Raw genomic sequence first — 18,198 nt, forward strand, 5'->3', positions numbered from 1 at the left:
ACACCGACCCTGCAAGCCACCGAGGATGGCCTCTTTCAAACGGATAGCCGGCTTCACCAGGCTGCCCACAACGCCGCATTCCATCCGACATGAATGCTCCGAAAACGAGTGGGAGTCTTCTTCTTCGCTGACTTCCGACACGAGGAGGACAACGACGGGTTCAGGCCGTTGTATCCAAATCGGGGAAAAGGAAGGCGGCGAAGTCGCTGAAGGCTCCGACGCCAGTAAAGAAAATAGTGACGTCACCGCAGCTGCGGCGCGGCTGCGCGCGCGCCTGCGGGCACACCTGTGTCTGCACTGTGGGCACATCTGTGTCCGCACCTGCGCCCGCACCTGTTCGCACAGCTGCGGGTACAAAAATACGACCACCGCGTGGAAATCGATGTTGCCTCCGCCGCTTACATTAGAACAAATAAAAGCTGGAACGATATTTCCAGCTTACTTAATGATAAAAACATAATTTACGTCAGCTCGGAACACGGCAGTAGGGATCAAGGTCTCTGCAGCCACTCAACCGACCACCGTGCATTGACCCCGATGTTACGGAAAAAAAATATTGAGTACCACACCTACGCCCTCCCGGAGGAGCGTAGGCTTACGGTAGTAATCAAGGGTCTCCCCGCGGAGATATGTGAACGTCATCAAAGAGGACTTCAGTCCCAAAATCTGCCGGTGGAAGTGCATCGCATGCACAGGCCCAAAAAAAACCTTTGACATGGTACTAGTTCATCTGTCCCTACCCCGGAAGGTAAGAAAATTTATAATATACCTTCAGTTTGCCGATTGTCGGGCTTGGAAATCGAGCCCCCGAGAAACCGCGGCGCCCCGGCAATGCCACCGATGCAACTATATGGCCATTCGCAGAGGTTCTGCTACGCACGCCGCGCTGCGTAAAGTGCTAGGCGACCATGGCACATCCGACTGCAGCAGGGTCGGCCTACGGAGGAGCCGCCTAGCTGGTCCTGTGCGGCCAGCAGGGTCATCCGCGAACTTTCGCGGATGTCCAAAGCGCCGCACTGGGCGAAAGCTGGGGGAAACCCACAAAGCCCAAGAGCCGGCTCCCACCCTGCTGCTCCTCCTGCAAAAAACGCCTGGCATAGGCCTAGCGTTATTACGAACGACAGCAACCCAGGCCCCTAAGGACCCATGGCCCCTCAGGCAACCAGGCCCCTAAGGCAACACAGGCCCCTCAGGCAACCCGGCACATACCGGCAACCGGCCTCGCAGCTGACTGCAGTTAGTCTGTGACTTCGCGAGTCTTATAGACCCCGCGGAGGTGCAGACGTTCGCTGCCAAGCTGAGGGCCTCCGATGGCAATTCTCAGGCCGCATGCTGGCAATGTGCCAGCACGCGGGCATGTTGAGTGCGTGGAGCGTTCAAGCCAATGGCAATTAGTACTTACGATTAGGCGTCCCAGACACCTCCTAGACCCTGCAGTAAACATATGACCGACAGTACAGACATAAAAGTCCTCAAGACACACAAGACAACAAGACACAAACACACCGCCTTCGCCGGCGAAGACGAGGTCCCGTTTCTAACACGTCGCTCCGGCGTTCTGCCGTCGGGGGACGTCATGTATTCCAATATCCAAATCATCCTCCACTACAACGACGTCCTAAGCCGAGGTCCGGCCTCTTAGAGGCACCCTTGGGACGGGCGTATCCCTATGTCGGGCCCTTTGGGCCCGAATTAAACGGGTAGGTCCCATCGGGCCGCCCACCCCTCCCGGTGACGCTGTAAAAGCCAATAGGGCTAACAGCTACTGTCAACTCGAAAAAAAAAAAAAAAAAAAAAAAACGGCTGTCATTATAGTTCGATCGTCGCTGTAGTGCACAACTGTCCGTCGTTTCGCCGTTCCGTGTAGAATTTACCGATAGATTAGTAGTAGTAGTAGTAGTTTTATTATTATTACTACTTTTTATTAATAATGGCTCGTACTAAACAAACCGCTCGTAAATCAACCGGTGGTAAGGCACCACGTAAACAGCTAGCCACGAAGGCCGCCCGTAAGAGCGCACCGGCAACCGGAGGAGTGAAGAAGCCTCATCGTTACAGACCCGGTACTGTGGCACTTCGTGAGATCCGTCGCTACCAGAAGAGCACGGAACTTCTCATCCGCAAGCTACCCTTCCAACGTCTAGTACGTGAGATAGCTCAAGATTTCAAGACCGATCTGCGTTTCCAGAGCTCTGCGGTGATGGCTCTGCAGGAGGCTAGCGAGGCGTATCTCGTAGGTCTCTTCGAAGACACGAACCTTTGCGCTATTCACGCTAAACGCGTCACTATTATGCCTAAGGACATCCAGCTAGCAAGAAGGATTCGCGGCGAACGTGCCTAAACGTAGAAGTGTCAATGGTGTTGTTTTTTTTATATGTGTATGTACCTAAATAGTGTGTGTGTGTTGTTATAATACTGGAAATTGTATATATAATATAATATATATATTATATATATACATACACACACATATTTATAGTTCATCCTACGTATATAAACAACACAACAACGAATATAAAAAAAGGCCCTTTTCAGGGCCGCATATATATCTGAATTAATAAATAACGTTTCATACGACCGATAACGTCTAAACAACAATATTATGCCTATCTTTGAACAATAATAATATAAATTAGTGAACGGAGAAATATTTTATATACCTAATATAAAATTATTATGTTACGTATTTATTATTAACCACACACAGCACCAGTATTTAGATCAAATAAATCGATAGATATGTATAAGTAGCAATACAACATATTAATATAATACGCGTGTAAAAAAATAAAATATTGGACGTAATGTTACGACGAAAGTAAAGTATACAAAATAATAATAATAATAGTATTAATAATTACATGAATTCTGGAAACAAGTCGAAACATGTTAGTCCCCCATCGTGTCGTCGGCTTTACTTTGTAGATGGCAGTTCCAACTACTGCGCAGGTGCCTCTCTTCAGTTTCTTTCTAAGAACGATTGTAAATATGTTTTATTATGTATATGTCTATTTTTTTTTATTCATATTCATATGTATATATAAAAATATATATTTATATACATTTATAACAAAAAAAAATTAAGAGAAACATTACTCTAGAGGCACGACGGACAGTGTGTCGCGGGGTCCGGGGAGGGCGATATAGTACCCCGTCCCTCGCCCCGTACATCCACACCACCACATCGTACGTTTCCCCCACCAGTAAACTACCGGTATACACTATAAAAGGAACGCATTTGTATCAGACGATTTTACACACGGAACGACACGCGCGCGCAACGCTATCGTTCGGAACGTTCGAAATCGTAAAGAAGTGAAGAAGAAATAATAATAATCGCAACGACTACATCATCATGACCGGTCGCGGTAAAGGAGGAAAGGGTCTGGGAAAAGGGGAGCCAAGCGACACAGAAAGTACTCCGTGATAACATCCAGGGTATCACCAAACCGGCCATACGTCGTCTGGCACGCAGAGGCGGCGTCAAACGTATCTCCGGTCTGATATACGAAGAGACCAGAGGCGTTCTCAAAGTATTCTAGAGAACGTCATCCGCGACGCCGTCACGTACACCGAGCACGCGAAGAGGAAGACCGTCACAGCCATGGACGTCGTGTACGCCCTGAAGCGACAGGGACGCACCCTATACGGTTTCGGCGGTTAAACGTTCGGCGTGTCTATACGTATATAACCGGCTCCCGACTACGTGATATAAAGCAGAAGAGGAACAACAACAACACCAACACCAACACCAACACCGACACCGACAACATCATCATGACGATATCATCTCATCGTCACGAATAATAAAGTGAAGAAATGTCGTCTTGTCAATATATACATGTGTGTTATATATAATATATATACGTCTCGCGTGTGACTGAGTGACCGATCGAGCGAGTGCCTGTGCCTGTGCCGATTCTTCTCCGCCCGACTGGAATATAAATTTTCTCTTCTCGCTTTATATCATGTGTCATCGGAAATATTTTTGTTTTTTAAAAAAAAGGCCCTTTTCAGGGCCGCATATGTATCCGTTAAAATATATTATTCAATAGTGAATATCGAATACGAGTTTCAACGACGGAATAATATAAATGGATGATAGGTATAGGTGGTGCCGAACTCCACCTATCTAGTTGGATTTCAAATTCAACTTACTAAAATCTACTCTCACGACGACAAACACAGTAAACGAACACATTATTAACTCTCATATATAACACTAATAATACATATATTTTATTATTGTTATTATTATTATTATTATTATTATATGAATTTATATTTATCTACTAATCGCCAACTCATACAAGGTATATCTTAAGGGGGTATATTATTTAATTATGTAATTACTTAATTAATTATTTGATTATGTTATTATTCTACGAATTTATATACATAATATATATATACACTCGTATATAGGTGCATACTTTTATTATAATTCTTCTCTGAATACAATTCATATTTTCTTATCCCTCCGAATATATGTAATATGTATCGATGTATTTATTATGTATATCAAACGGACATCCCACCGATGTACCTATATAATATTATTATTATAATAATTTAACATTTTAAATAAATTGAGGTGATCGATGATACTACCACAACCACACTAACAACAACAACAACTACTACTACTACAACCATCGTCATTTCGATAATCGTATCATCATAATATTCATCTTCTATTACAATCAATTATATAATAAAATTAACGTCCTGTTATTATTATTATCTAATAATAATATTAAACGACGACGACGACGACGACGACCACTACGAAGACGACGACGATGATGATGCATTCATTCGCCTTGCTTCTCGCCATACTCTAGCCTCCTAGTGTGTGTTTTACGAGACCAGACTTCGATGCCGCATAAACCGTTCATAAATCATAACAGACGATGATTATGTTATCAGGGTATTGGAGTGATGTCTTCGTTTTCAATTAATCGATATTACATTAGATTATAAGGTATTCTAAATGAGAAAAATAACTTTTAAACGAGACCTTAGGTACGTCCCGAATGATATATCGAATTCAAACGTCTATTAATCTATGCTATCTACGTTAATTATGTAATTCATTGTTGATATTGAGAGTCAGGTTAAGATTAATCATATTGCATCTTTGAATTTAAATAAACATATATATTATATTAAATAAAACGTATAAAACGGATGGATGTTAGTGAAAAGTTAGAAGTGTTCGTACGTGAAAATGTTTAGCGACAACGCGGTTCTCCTTACGGTATATTCGACGTTCATGAATCCACTAGCGACCTCTGCGGCGAAACGAGTTCGTATATCTTCTCTCGCTCATTATTACGTATAATAAAAGTCGTCGTCACGCGTCCACTTTCGTGTTCGTATAAAATAAAATAACATTTTTATTTTATTTTCTTTTTGCTTTTCGTTTTGTCTGTCTGTCTGTCTGTCTGTCTGTCAGTCAGTCTTATTGTTAGTTGTGTTCCGTAAACTGTGTGGTGTTCGTTTTAAAAAGAAGTAAAATGGCAGATACCGCAGTAGCATCCGAAACTCCAGCTCCGGCTACACCGGCGAAGAAACCGAAAGCGGCAGCGGCCGCAGCGGCCGCCGCCGCCGCCGCAGCGGCTGGATCGAAGAAACCTAAGGCTAAACCTACGCATCCTAAAACCGCTGAAATGGTCAACAACGCCATTAAAGAGTAAGGAGCGCAGCGGTTCATCGTTACAGGCCATCAAGAAATACATCGCCGCTCAATACAAAGTCGATACAGAGAGAAATGGCACCGTTCATAAGAAAATATCTTAAGAGCGCCGTCGAATCCGGTGCCCTAATACAGACAAAGGGAAAGGGTTTCTGGTTCTTTCAAATTGGAATCTAAATCATCGGCAGCAAAGAAACCCTCATCGTCGGGAGGTGGCGGTAAGGCCAGCGGCGGTGGTCCCGCCGGAGGCGGTAGGGCTGCAGCATCTTCGGCATCGGCTAAATCTAAGAAAGCCGCCGCCACGGCATCGGCAGTGGCCGCGAAGGGAGGTAAGAAAGGCGGTACCGCAGCTTCGTCCGCTGCGTCTTCATCTAAAGCTAAAGCATCGGCGGCGGCGGCTAGGGATAAGAAAGCGGCCGCAGCCGCAGCCGCGGCTGCCAAAAAGAAGCCAGCTGCTGCTAAGAAAGGTTCCGCATCCGCCAACGCCTCTCGCCGCATCCTCAGCGGCAGCGTCTAAGGCCAAGGAGCAGCATCCAAGGCCAGAAGAGCGCCAAACCTCCACTAAGAAACCAAAAGCCCCGAAACCGAAGAAAGCAGCCGCCGGTACCCCGAAATCGAAACCCGCAGCTAAGAAAGCAGCAGCAGCGAAAAAGTAATAATTTTTTTTTAATATTACTTTATCTATCGCGTAAATCAGCGACGGCGGCGGCAGCATCGGCACCGTGAGTTTGAGCGTCATCTTCGATTCCGTTCAATGATGATGATGATGATGATGATGATGATGTGATACGCGGGACCCGGGGTTGTTGTTGTTGTTGTTGATATTAGTGTGTTTGTATATTTGAATATCAAAGTCGTCGTATAGAATTACGATAGAATCGAAAATTATTTTATATTGATATAATAATAATAATAATAACGATCATCATAACAACTTGATTCAATTGGAAATTGTCAAGCCGAATGTACATAGGTTATTATTATGTTCAGTTTGTGTGTGAAACATTCTTAAATATCATCGATATCACACACACAACGCCCACGCACACACACCACCGACGGCATCGCACTGTCTCTCCGTGCCCCCATACACTACAACGTTCGAAGAATCGACGAGAGTGACGTTCATTACTAGCACACGTCGCAGATACGAAAGAAAGCAAAAGAAAATAAATAAAAGCCCTTTCAGGGCTAACATATGTTTCATTATGAACCAATGGTGTGTTCTCGTTTTCCAACTGACAAAGATCGTCTTAAAATAATATACAGATAGATAGATATACATATAGATAGATATACAGATAGATAGATAGATAGATAGATTAGATATGTATAATCAGAAATAATAGTATGTACGAAAATAGCGTACAATTCAATAATATAATTATAATCTGAGAATAACGTCAGTATTAAACATACTCATTCGTGTTATAATAAATATGATGATATATTATGAAAAATATTAGTTACATTGCAATAATAATAATAATAAAATAATGAAAACATAATTATAATAATCTCATAACTATCATCATCATCACTATGTAAGCTCCCTATCACTTGCAATATTTTTCTTTTACCTCAGTTTAGTTTTGGAAACCCCTCCCCACTCCACGTCTACTTTAGCTCGTTATTCGTCTATATCCCCACCAGTACGTGTAGAAGTATAAAACGATCGAGGCGACCTACAAAATTTTTATATATACGTCGACTCTCTGTCCGTCGTGTGTATAATAATAATAGGTGTTTCGTTCGTTCGTTCGTTCGTTATATTTTTTCGACTAAACCGTTAATAACATTCTATATTAACAACAATGTCTGGACGTGGTAAAGGTGGCAAAGTTAAGGGAAAGGCAAAGTCTCGTTCTAACCGTGCGGGTCTACAGTTTCCTGTGGGTCGTATACACAGATTGTTGAGAAAAGGTAACTACGCGGAGCGCGTCGGTGCCGGTGCTCCCGTTTATCTCGCTGCCGTTATGGAATATCTTGCAGCTGAAGTTCTCGAGTTGGCCGGTAACGCTGCCAGAGACAACAAGAAGACCAGAATCATACCTAGACATCTTCAGCTAGCCATAAGGAACGACGAAGAGTTGAACAAGCTTCTATCGGGTGTGACGATAGCTCAGGGAGGTGTACTACCAAACATCCAGGCCGTATTACTGCCAAAGAAAACGGAGAAGAAGGCCTAAATGACAGCCAGCCCCCCTCACATTAACCATCGTCGTCAACATCATCGGACAGCGCACCATCGTGTCATCACTATATACAGACAGATACAGAATCATACAGAGATGTATGAAAAAATAATAACAACAACAACAACAACAACATCTTCATTACTCGCACTAACCGACTCATCTTCTTGTGAAGTAATAGTGCATGTCAGTATTTTTATATTACTGATAATATAGAGAGAGAGTGAGAAGTGGTTCTTATAGGGAATGGGGTGATGTGATGTTTTTATTTATTTATTTTTTTTGTATGTATATAGTCATACATCCAAATGATGTTTTAAAAGGCCCTTTTCAGGGCCACAAAATAAATCGTTGTTTAACGTATATGTATTTATATATATATACGAACAGTTCCAACGATACGAGACGTCGTCATTATAATAAAATATATATTTATATCGTTTTACGTATTCATATAATTAAGAAATTGCCTACGCTCAGTATATAATTATATATGACTTTATGAAAAACAAATAAATAACAAAGAATAATCTACTTTTGTAAGCCGATGATCTGCTTAATGCGATTATTATTATTATTATTATTACTAAATTTAAATTTAACAAAAAGATCACAAAGCATTTAATAAAACCGAAAACTAATTTGTGTTAATTACATTTAATTAATAAGAATATATATGTATATAATAAATTAAAATAATAGGAAACACCGATATTCGCATACTGACTGAACTATTTTTGAGATATTGTTATTATAAAACTTATAACTTACATTGTGTCATTTATATTTGGCAACATGGTTATTTTTGATATTGTTATTATTTTATTTTTTCATGACTCTCCTACCGCCGACGAAGAAACTAGGAATTCGCCCAGCCCCCCCCCCCCCCCCCCAACGTATAATTCACTTCGGACCCCATCGTCGAAACCGCTTCCCATTGGTCGGCGGGGACGAGCGTGCTCGATACACACGTATCGGCTTGAACATAAAAATAATAAAAGTAGCAAATTTCTGTGAAATTTTTTGAACACAAGCGTCTTGTACTTCGTACCGCGCGCACTGCTGGAATCACTTCGCATCGATAATTATATCGTAAGATTATTCGGTTGTTGTTGTTGTTGTTGTCGTCGTTATTATAATGAAGATGCCGCCTAAAACGAGCGGTAAGGCAGCCAAGAAATCCGGCAAAGCCCAAAAGAACATCTCCAAATCGGACAAGAAGAAGAAGAAGCACAAGAGAAGGAGAGCTACGCTATTTACATCTACAAAGTTCTGAAGCAGGTGCATCCCGACACCGGTATCTCAAGTAAGGCCATGTCTATCATGAACTCCTTCGTGAACGATATATTCGAACGCATCGCCGCCGAAGCATCACGTCTCGCGCACTACAACAAGAGATCCACCATTACATCGAGGGAGGTTCAGACGTCCGTGAGACTGTTGCTGCCCGGCGAGTTGGCCAAGCACGCCGTCAGTGAAGGGACAAAGCCGTCACTAAGTACACCAGTTCCAAGTGAAATGTTTCGTTATTAAATAACGAAAAAAAAAAAACGTTATACATCATAACATCATCAAAACAACACTTATAATAATTATCACCTATCATATAGGAGGTGTATATGTGATTTTATAAGATTATAAAAAAAGGCCCTTTTCAGGGCCACAAAATGATTCCATAAAATAATAATAATAATTATATTATATTAATATAAGTTTCAACACATCGAACGATCATCCAGCTCGATATTATTCTTTCATACATTAAAATATAGTTAGTTGCTTAATATATATCATTATATATATTGTATGTATAAAGAACTGATCGTCGACTTACGATATGTATGTATATGATAAAATCTGTATAACTATAATATCAATATGGATACGTAGAAGATATTCTAGAATAAGATATAATTGAATAGAGTAATGAGGATCGTGTCGTTTTTAAAATTCTATATAATTTGTGTGTATATATATATATACTTAAGACGATCAAAATTATTACAAAACGACAACTACTATACTACTCATGCTAATTACGAAGACGACGGTGTCGATTTAGTGACTAGAAGCCGAAACCCGAACGCCTCGAACGATCCCCGCCGACCGCCTCCGGAGTACGTATATAAGAGCCCGTCGGTTTTAAAACGGCTGTCATTATAGTTCGATCGTCGCTGTAGTGCACAACTGTCCGTCGTTTCGCCGTTCCGTGTAGAATTTACCGATAGATTAGTAGTAGTAGTAGTAGTTTTATTATTATTACTACTTTTTATTAATAATGGCTCGTACTAAACAAACCGCTCGTAAATCAACCGGTGGTAAGGCACCACGTAAACAGCTAGCCACGAAGGCGCCCGTAAGAGCGCACCGGCAACCGGAGGAGTGAAGAAGCCTCATCGTTACAGACCCGGTACTGTGGCACTTCGTGAGATCCGTCGCTACCAGAAGAGCACGGAACTTCTCATCCGCAAGCTACCTTCCAACGTCTAGTACGTGAGATAGCTCAAGATTTCAAGACCGATCTGCGTTTCCAGAGCTCTGCGGTGATGGCTCTGCAGGAGGCTAGCGAGCGTATCTCGTAGGTCTCTTCGAAGACACGAACCTTTGCGCTATTCACGCTAAACGCGTCACTATTATGCCTAAGGACATCCAGCTAGCAAGAAGGATTCGCGGCGAACGTGCCTAACGTAGAAGTGTCAATGGTGTTGTTTTTTTATATGTGTATGTACCTAAATAGTTGTGTGTGTGTGTGTTATAATACTGGAATTGTATATATATATATATATATATATATATAATATATATACATACCACAACATATATTTATAGTTCATCTACGTATATAAACACACAACACGAATATAAAAAAAGGCCCTTTTCAGGGCCGCATATATATCTGAATTATAAAATAACGTTTCATACGACCGATAACGTCTAAACAACAATATTATGCCTATCTTTGAACAATAATAATATATAATTAGTGAACGGAGAAATATTTTATATACCTAATATAAAATTTATTATGTTACGTATTTATTATTAACCACACACAGCACCAGTATTTAGATCAAATAAATCGATAGATATGTATAAGTAGCAATAACAACATATTAATATAATACGCGTGTAAAAAAAATAAAATATTGGACGTAATGTTACGACGAAAGTAAAGTATACAAAATAATAATAATAATAGTATTAATAATTACATGAATTCTGGAAACAAGTCGAAACATGTTAGTCCCCCATCGTGTCGTCGGCTTTACTTTGTAGATGGCAGTTCCAACTACTGCGCAGGTGCTCTCTTTTTCTTTCTAAGAACGATTGTAAATATGTTTTATTATGTATATGTCTATTTATTTTTTATTCATATTCATATGTATATATAAAATATATATATTTATATACATATTTATAACAAAAAAAAAATTTAAGAGAAACATTACTCTAGAGGCACGACGGACAGTGTGTCGCGGGGTCGGGGAGGGCGATATAGTACCCGTCCCTCGCCCCGTACATCCCACCACCACATCGTACGTTTCCCCCACCAGTAAACTACCGGTATACACTATAAAGAACGCATTTGTATCAGACGATTTTACACACGGAACGACACGCGCGCGCAACGCTATCGTTCGGAACGTTCGAAATCGTAAAGAAGTGAAGAAGAAATAAATAATCGCAACGACTACATCATCATGACCGGTCGCGGTAAAGGAGGAAAGGGTCTGGGAAAAGGTGGAGCCAAGCGACACAGGAAAGTACTCCGTGATAACATCCAGGGTATCACCAAACCGGCCATACGTCGTCTGGCACGCAGAGGCGGCGTCAAACGTATCTCGGTCTGATATACGAAGAGACCAGAGGCGTCTCAAAGTATTCCTAGAGAACGTCATCCGCGACGCCGTCACGTACACCGAGCACGCGAAGAGGAAGACCGTCACAGCCATGGACGTCGTGTACGCCCTGAAGCGACAGGGACGCACCCTATACGGTTTCGGCGGTTAAACGTTCGGCGTGTCTATACGTAATAACCGGCTCCCGACTACGTGATATAAAGCAGAAGAGGAACAACAACAACACCAACACCAACACCAACACCAACACCAACACCGACACCGACAACATCATCATGACGATATCATCTCATCGTCACGAATAATAAGTGAAGAAATGTCGTCTTGTCAATATATATACATGTGTGTATATATATATATATATACGTCTCGCGTGTGACTGAGTGACCGATCGAGCGAGTGCCTGTGCCTGTGCCGATTCTTCTCCGCCCGACTGGAATATAAATTTTCTCTTCTCGCTTTATATCATGTGTCATCGGAAATATTTTTGTTTTTTAAAAAAAAGGCCCTTTTCAGGGCCGCATATGTATCCGTTAAATATATTATTCACAATAGTGAATATCGAATACGAGTTTCAACGACGGAATAATATAAATGGATGATAGGTATAGGTGGTGCCGAACTCCACCTATCTAGTTGGATTTCAAATTCAACTTACTAAAATCTACTCTCACGACGACAAACACAGTAAACGAACACATTATTACTCTCATATTATAACACTAATAAATACATATATTTTATTATTGTTATTATATTTTATATTATTATATGAATTTATATTTATCTACTAATCGCCAACTCATACAAGGTATATCTTAAGGGGGTATATTATTTAATTATGTAATTACTTAATTAATTATTTGATTATGTATTCTACGAATTTATATACATAATATATATATACACTCGTATATAGGTGCATACTTTTATTATAATTCTTCTCTGAATACAATTCATATTTTCTTATCCCTCCGAATATATGTAATATGTATCGATGTATTTATTATGTATATCAAACGGACATCCCACCGATGTACCTATATAAATATTATTATTATTAATTAATTTAACATTTTAAATAAATTGAGGTGATCGATGATACTACCACAACCACACTAACAACAACAACAACTACTACTACTACTACAACCATCGTCATTTCGATAATCGTATCATCATAATATTCATCTTCTATTATACAATCAATTATATAATAAAATTAACGTCCTGTTATTATTATTATCTAATATAATATTAAACGACGACGACGACGACGACGACCACTACGAAGACGACGACGATGATGATGCATTCATTCGCCTTTGCTTCTCGCCATACTCTAGCCTCCTAGTGTGTTTTACGAGACCAGACTTCGATGCCGCATAAACCGTTCATAAATCATAACAGACGATGATTATGTTATCAGGTATTGGAGTGATGTCTTCGTTTTCAATTAATCGATATTACATTAGATTATAAGGTATTCTATGAAAAAAATAACTTTTAAACGAGACCTTAGGTACGTCCCGAATGATATATCGAATTCAAACGTCTATTAATCTATGCTATCTACGTTAATTATGTAATTCATTGTTGATATTGAGAGTCAGGTTTAAGATTAATCATATTGCATCTTTGAATTTAAATAAACATATATATTATATTAATAAAAACGTATAAAACGGATGGATGTTAGTGAAAAGTTAGAAGTGTTCGTACGTGAAAATGTTTAGCGACAACGCGGTTCTCCTTACGGTATATTCGACGTTCATGAATCCACTAGCGACCTCTGCGGCGAAACGAGTTCGTATATCTTCTCTCGCTCATTATTACGTATAATAAAAGTCGTCGTCACGCGTCCACTTTCGTGTTCGTATAAAATAAAATAACATTTTTATTTTATTTTCTTTTTGCTTTTCGTTTTGTCTGTCTGTCTGTCTGTCTGTCTGTCAGTCAGTCTTATTGTTAGTTGTGTTCCGTAAACTGTGTGTGTGTTCGTTTTAAAAAGAAGTAAAATGGCAGATACCGCAGTAGCATCCGAAACTCCAGCTCCGGCTACACCGGCGAAGAAACCGAAAGCGGCAGCGGCCGCAGCGGCCGCCGCCGCCGCCGCAGCGGCTGGATCGAAGAAACCTAAGGCTAAACCTACGCATCCTAAAACCGCTGAAATGGTCAACAACGCCATTAAAGAGTTGAAGGAGCGCAGCGGTTCATCGTTACAGGCCATCAAGAAATACATCGCCGCTCAATACAAAGTCGATACAGAGAAATTGGCACCGTTCATAAGAAATATTAGAGCGCCGTCGAATCCGGTGCCCTAATACAGACAAAGGGAAAGGGGCTTCTGGTTCTTTCAAATTGGAATCTAAATCATCGGCAGCAAAGAAACCTCATCGTCGGGAGGTGGCGGTAAGGCCAGCGGCGGTGGTCCCGCCGGAGGCGGTAGGGCTGCAGCATCTTCGGCATCGGCTAAATCTAAGAAAGCCGCCGCCACGGCATCGGCAGTGGCCGCGAAGGGAGGTAAGAGGCGGTACCGCAGCTTCGTCCGCTCTGCGTCTTCACCATCTAAAGCTAAAGCATCGGCGGCGGCGGCTAGGGAGGATAAGAAGCGGCCGCAGCCGCAGCCGCGGCTGCCAAAAAGAAGCCAGCTGCTGCTAAGAAAGTTCGCATCCGCCAACGCCTCTGCCGCATCCTCAGCGGCAGCGTCTAAGGCCAAAGGAGCAGCATCCAAGGCCAAGAAGAGCGCCAAACCTCCCACTAAGAAACCAAAGCCCCGAAACCGAAGAAAGCAGCCGCCGGTACCCCGAAATCGAAACCCGCAGCTAAGAAAGCAGCAGCAGCGAAAAAGTAATAATTTTTTTTTTATATTACTTTATCTATCGCGTAAATCAGCGACGGCGGCGGCAGCATCGGCACCGTGAGTTTGAGCGTCATCTTCGATTCCGTTCAATGATGATGATGATGATGATGATGATGATGTTGATACGCGGGACCCGGGGGTTGTTGTTGTTGTTGTTGATATTAGTGTGTTTGTATATTTGATATCAAAGTCGTCGTATAGAATTACGATAGAATCGAAAATTATTATTATTGATATAATAATAATAATAATAACGATCATCATAACAACTTGATTCAATTGGAAATTGTCAAGCCGAATGTACATAGGTTATAATTATGTTCAGTTTTTGTGTGTGAAACATTCTTAAATATCATCGATATCACACACACACACGCCCACGCACACCACACCGACGGCATCGCACTGTCTCTCCGTGCCCCCATACACTACAACGTTCGAAGAATCGACGAGAGTGACGTTCATCTTACTACACACGTCGCAGATACGAAAGAAAGCAAAAGAAAAATAAATAAAAAGCCCTTTTCAGGGCTAACATATGTTTCATTATGAACCCAATGGTGTGTTCTCGTTTTCCAACTGACAAAGATCGTCTTAAAATAATATACAGATAGATAGATATACATATAGATAGATATACAGATAGATAGATAGATAGATAGATTAGATATGTATAATCAGAAATAATAGTATGTACGAAAATAGCGTACCATTCAATAATAATAAATTTATAATCTGAGAATAACGTCAGTATAAACATACTCATTCGTGTTATAATAAATATGATGATTATTATGAAAAATATTAGTTACATTGCAATAATAATAATAATAATAATAATGAAAACATAATTATAATAATCTCATAACTATCATCATCATCACTATGTAAGCTCCCTATCACTTGCATATTTTTCTTTTACCTCAGTTTAGTTTTGGAAACCCCCCCACTCCACGTCTACTTTAGCTCGTATTCGTCTATATCCCACCAGTACGTGTAGAAGTATAAAACGATCGAGGCGACCTACAAAAATTTTATATATACGTCGACTCTCTGTCCGTCGTGTGTATAATAATAATAGGTGTTTCGTTCGTTCGTTCGTTCGTTATATTTTCGACTAAACCGTTAATAACATTCTATATTAACAACAATGTCTGGACGTGGTAAAGGTGGCAAAGTTAAGGGAAAGGCAAAGTCTCGTTCTAAACCGTGCGGGTCTACAGTTTCCTGTGGGTCGTATCACAGATTGTTGAGAAAAGGTAACTACGCGGAGCGCGTCGGTCCGGTGCTCCCTTTATATCTCGCTGCCGTTATGGAATATCTTGCAGCTGAGTTCTCGAGTTGGCCGGTAACGCTGCCAGAGACAACAAGAAGACCAGAATCATACCTAGACATCTTCAGCTAGCCATAAGGAACGACGAAGAGTTTGAACAGCTTCTATCGGTGTGACGATAGCTCAGGGAGGTGTACTACCAAACATCAGCCGGCCGTATTACTGCCAAAGAAACGGAGAAGAAGGCCTAAATGACAGCCATCCCCCCTCACATTAACCATCGTCGTCAACATCATCGGACAGCGCACCATCGTGTCATCACTATATACAGACAGATACAGAATCATACAGAGATGTATGAAAAAATAATAACAACAACAACAACACATCTTCATTACTCGCACTAACCGACTCATTCTTCTTGTGAAGTATAGTGCATGTCAGTATTTTTATCTTACTGATAATATAGAGAGAGTGAGAATGTTTCTTAAGGGAATGGGGATGTGTGATGTTTGTTTATTTATTTATTTTTTTTTTGTATGTATAATGTCATACATCCAAATGATGTTTTAAAAGGCCCTTTTCAGGCCACAAAAATAATCGTTGTTTAACGTATATGTATTTTATATATATACGAACAGTTCCAACGATACGAGACGTCGTCAATTATAATAAAATATATTTATTATCGTTTTACGTATTCATATAATTAAGAAATTGCCTACGCTCAGTATATAATTATATATGACTTTATGAAAACACATTAAATAACAAGAATAATCTACTTTTGTAAGCCGATGATCTGCTTAATGCGATTATTATTATTATTATTATTACTAAATTTAAATTTAACAAAAATATCACAAGCATTTAATAAACCGAAAACTAATTTGTGTTAATTACATTTTAATTAATAAATATATGTATTAATAATTAAATAATAATAGGAAACACCGATATCGCATCTGACTGAACTATTTTTGAGATATTGTTATTATAAAACTTAACTTACATTGTGTCATTTATATTTTGGCAACATGGTTATTTTTGATATTGTTATTATTTTATTTTTTCATGACTCTCCTACCGCCGACGAAGAAACTAGGAATTCGCCCCCCCCCCCCCCCAACTATAATTCACCTCGGACCCCATCGTCGAAACCGCTTCCCATTGGTCGGCGGGGACGAGCGTGCTCGATACCACGTATCGGCTTGAACATAAAATAATAAATAGTACGAATTTCTGTGAAATTTTTTGGAACACAAGCGTCTTGTACTTCGTACCGCGCGCACTGCTGGAATCACTTCGCATCGATAATTATTATCGTAAGATTATTCGGTTTGTTGTTTGTTGTTGTCGTCGTTATTATAATTGAAGATGCCCGCCTAAACGAGCGGTAAGGCAGCCAAGAAATCCGGCAAAAGCCCAAAAGAACATCTCCAAATCGGACAAGAGAAGAAGAATCACAAGAGGAAGGAGAGCTACGCTATTTACATCTACAATTTTCTGAAGCAGGTGCATCCCGACACCGGTATCTCAAGTAAGGCCATGTCTATCATGAACTCCTTCGTGACGATATATTCGAACGCATCGCCGCCGAAGCATCACGTCTCGCGCACTACAACAAGAGATCCACATTCATCGAGGAGGTTCAGACGTCCGTGAGACTGTTGCTGCCCGGCGAGTTGGCCAAGCAACGCCGTCAGTGAAGGGACCAAAGCCGTCACTAAGTACACCAGTTCCAAGTGAAATGTTTCGTTATAAATACGAAAAAAAAAAAAACGTTATAACATCATCATAAAGCACACTTATAATAATTATCACCTATCATATAGGTGTATATGTGATTTTATAAGATTATAAAAAAAGCCCTTTTCAGGCCACAAATGATTCCCATAAAAATAATATAATTATATATTATTAATATATTTTCAACACATCGAATGATCATCCAGCTCGATATTATTCTTCAATACATTAAAATATAGTTAGTTGCTTAATATATATCTTATATATATTGTAATCGATTAAAGAACTGATCATTGACTTACGATATGTATGTATATGATCAATCTTTATAACTATAATATCATATGATACGTAGAAGATATTCTAGAATGTAGATATCATTGAATAGAGTAATGAGTTGATCGTGTCGTTTTTAAAATTCTATATAATTTGTGTGTATAAATAATACACGATCAAAATATTACAAAACGACAACTACTATACTAACTCATAATGCTAATTACGAGGACGACGGTGTCGATTTAGTGACTAGAAGCCGAAACCCGAACGCCTCGAACGAT

General features: G+C 40.2%; 3 protein-coding genes and 4 pseudogenes across 3 annotated transcripts; all 7 read left to right on the forward strand.

Moving 5' to 3' along the window:
• The first annotated feature begins 1,913 nt into the window (after window positions 1-1,913).
• On the forward strand, window positions 1,914-2,364 carry LOC133320497 (histone H3). Its single transcript, XM_061529085.1, has one exon. The coding sequence runs from the start codon at window positions 1,931-1,933 to the stop codon at window positions 2,339-2,341; it is 411 nt and encodes a 136-aa protein (XP_061385069.1). The 5' UTR covers window positions 1,914-1,930; the 3' UTR covers window positions 2,342-2,364.
• A 3,139-nt stretch (window positions 2,365-5,503) lies between these two features.
• LOC133320509 (histone H1B-like) lies at window positions 5,504-6,455 on the forward strand (annotated as a pseudogene).
• A 944-nt stretch (window positions 6,456-7,399) lies between these two features.
• LOC133320521 (histone H2A) lies at window positions 7,400-8,028 on the forward strand. The gene has a single exon (XM_061529105.1). The coding sequence runs from the start codon at window positions 7,513-7,515 to the stop codon at window positions 7,885-7,887; it is 375 nt and encodes a 124-aa protein (XP_061385089.1). The 5' UTR covers window positions 7,400-7,512; the 3' UTR covers window positions 7,888-8,028.
• Window positions 8,029-9,037: 1,009 nt separating this feature from the next.
• On the forward strand, window positions 9,038-9,410 carry LOC133320526 (histone H2B-like; annotated as a pseudogene).
• A 4,043-nt stretch (window positions 9,411-13,453) lies between these two features.
• Window positions 13,454-14,749, forward strand: LOC133320511 (histone H1-beta, late embryonic-like). Its single transcript, XM_061529099.1, is given in 7 exon segments — window positions 13,454-14,048; window positions 14,051-14,095; window positions 14,098-14,151; window positions 14,196-14,365; window positions 14,368-14,428; window positions 14,460-14,525; window positions 14,528-14,749. Coding segments are annotated over 7 exon segments (753 nt in total). The 5' UTR covers window positions 13,454-13,771; the 3' UTR covers window positions 14,608-14,749.
• Window positions 14,750-15,766: 1,017 nt separating this feature from the next.
• On the forward strand, window positions 15,767-16,144 carry LOC133320516 (histone H2A-like; annotated as a pseudogene).
• Window positions 16,145-17,266: 1,122 nt separating this feature from the next.
• LOC133320527 (histone H2B.3-like) lies at window positions 17,267-17,638 on the forward strand (annotated as a pseudogene).
• Window positions 17,639-18,198: the final 560 nt, after the last annotated feature.

This window comes from Danaus plexippus (genome assembly GCF_018135715.1).
Source record: "Danaus plexippus chromosome 29 unlocalized genomic scaffold, MEX_DaPlex mxdp_36, whole genome shotgun sequence".
Classification (NCBI taxonomy): domain Eukaryota; kingdom Metazoa; phylum Arthropoda; class Insecta; order Lepidoptera; family Nymphalidae; genus Danaus; species Danaus plexippus.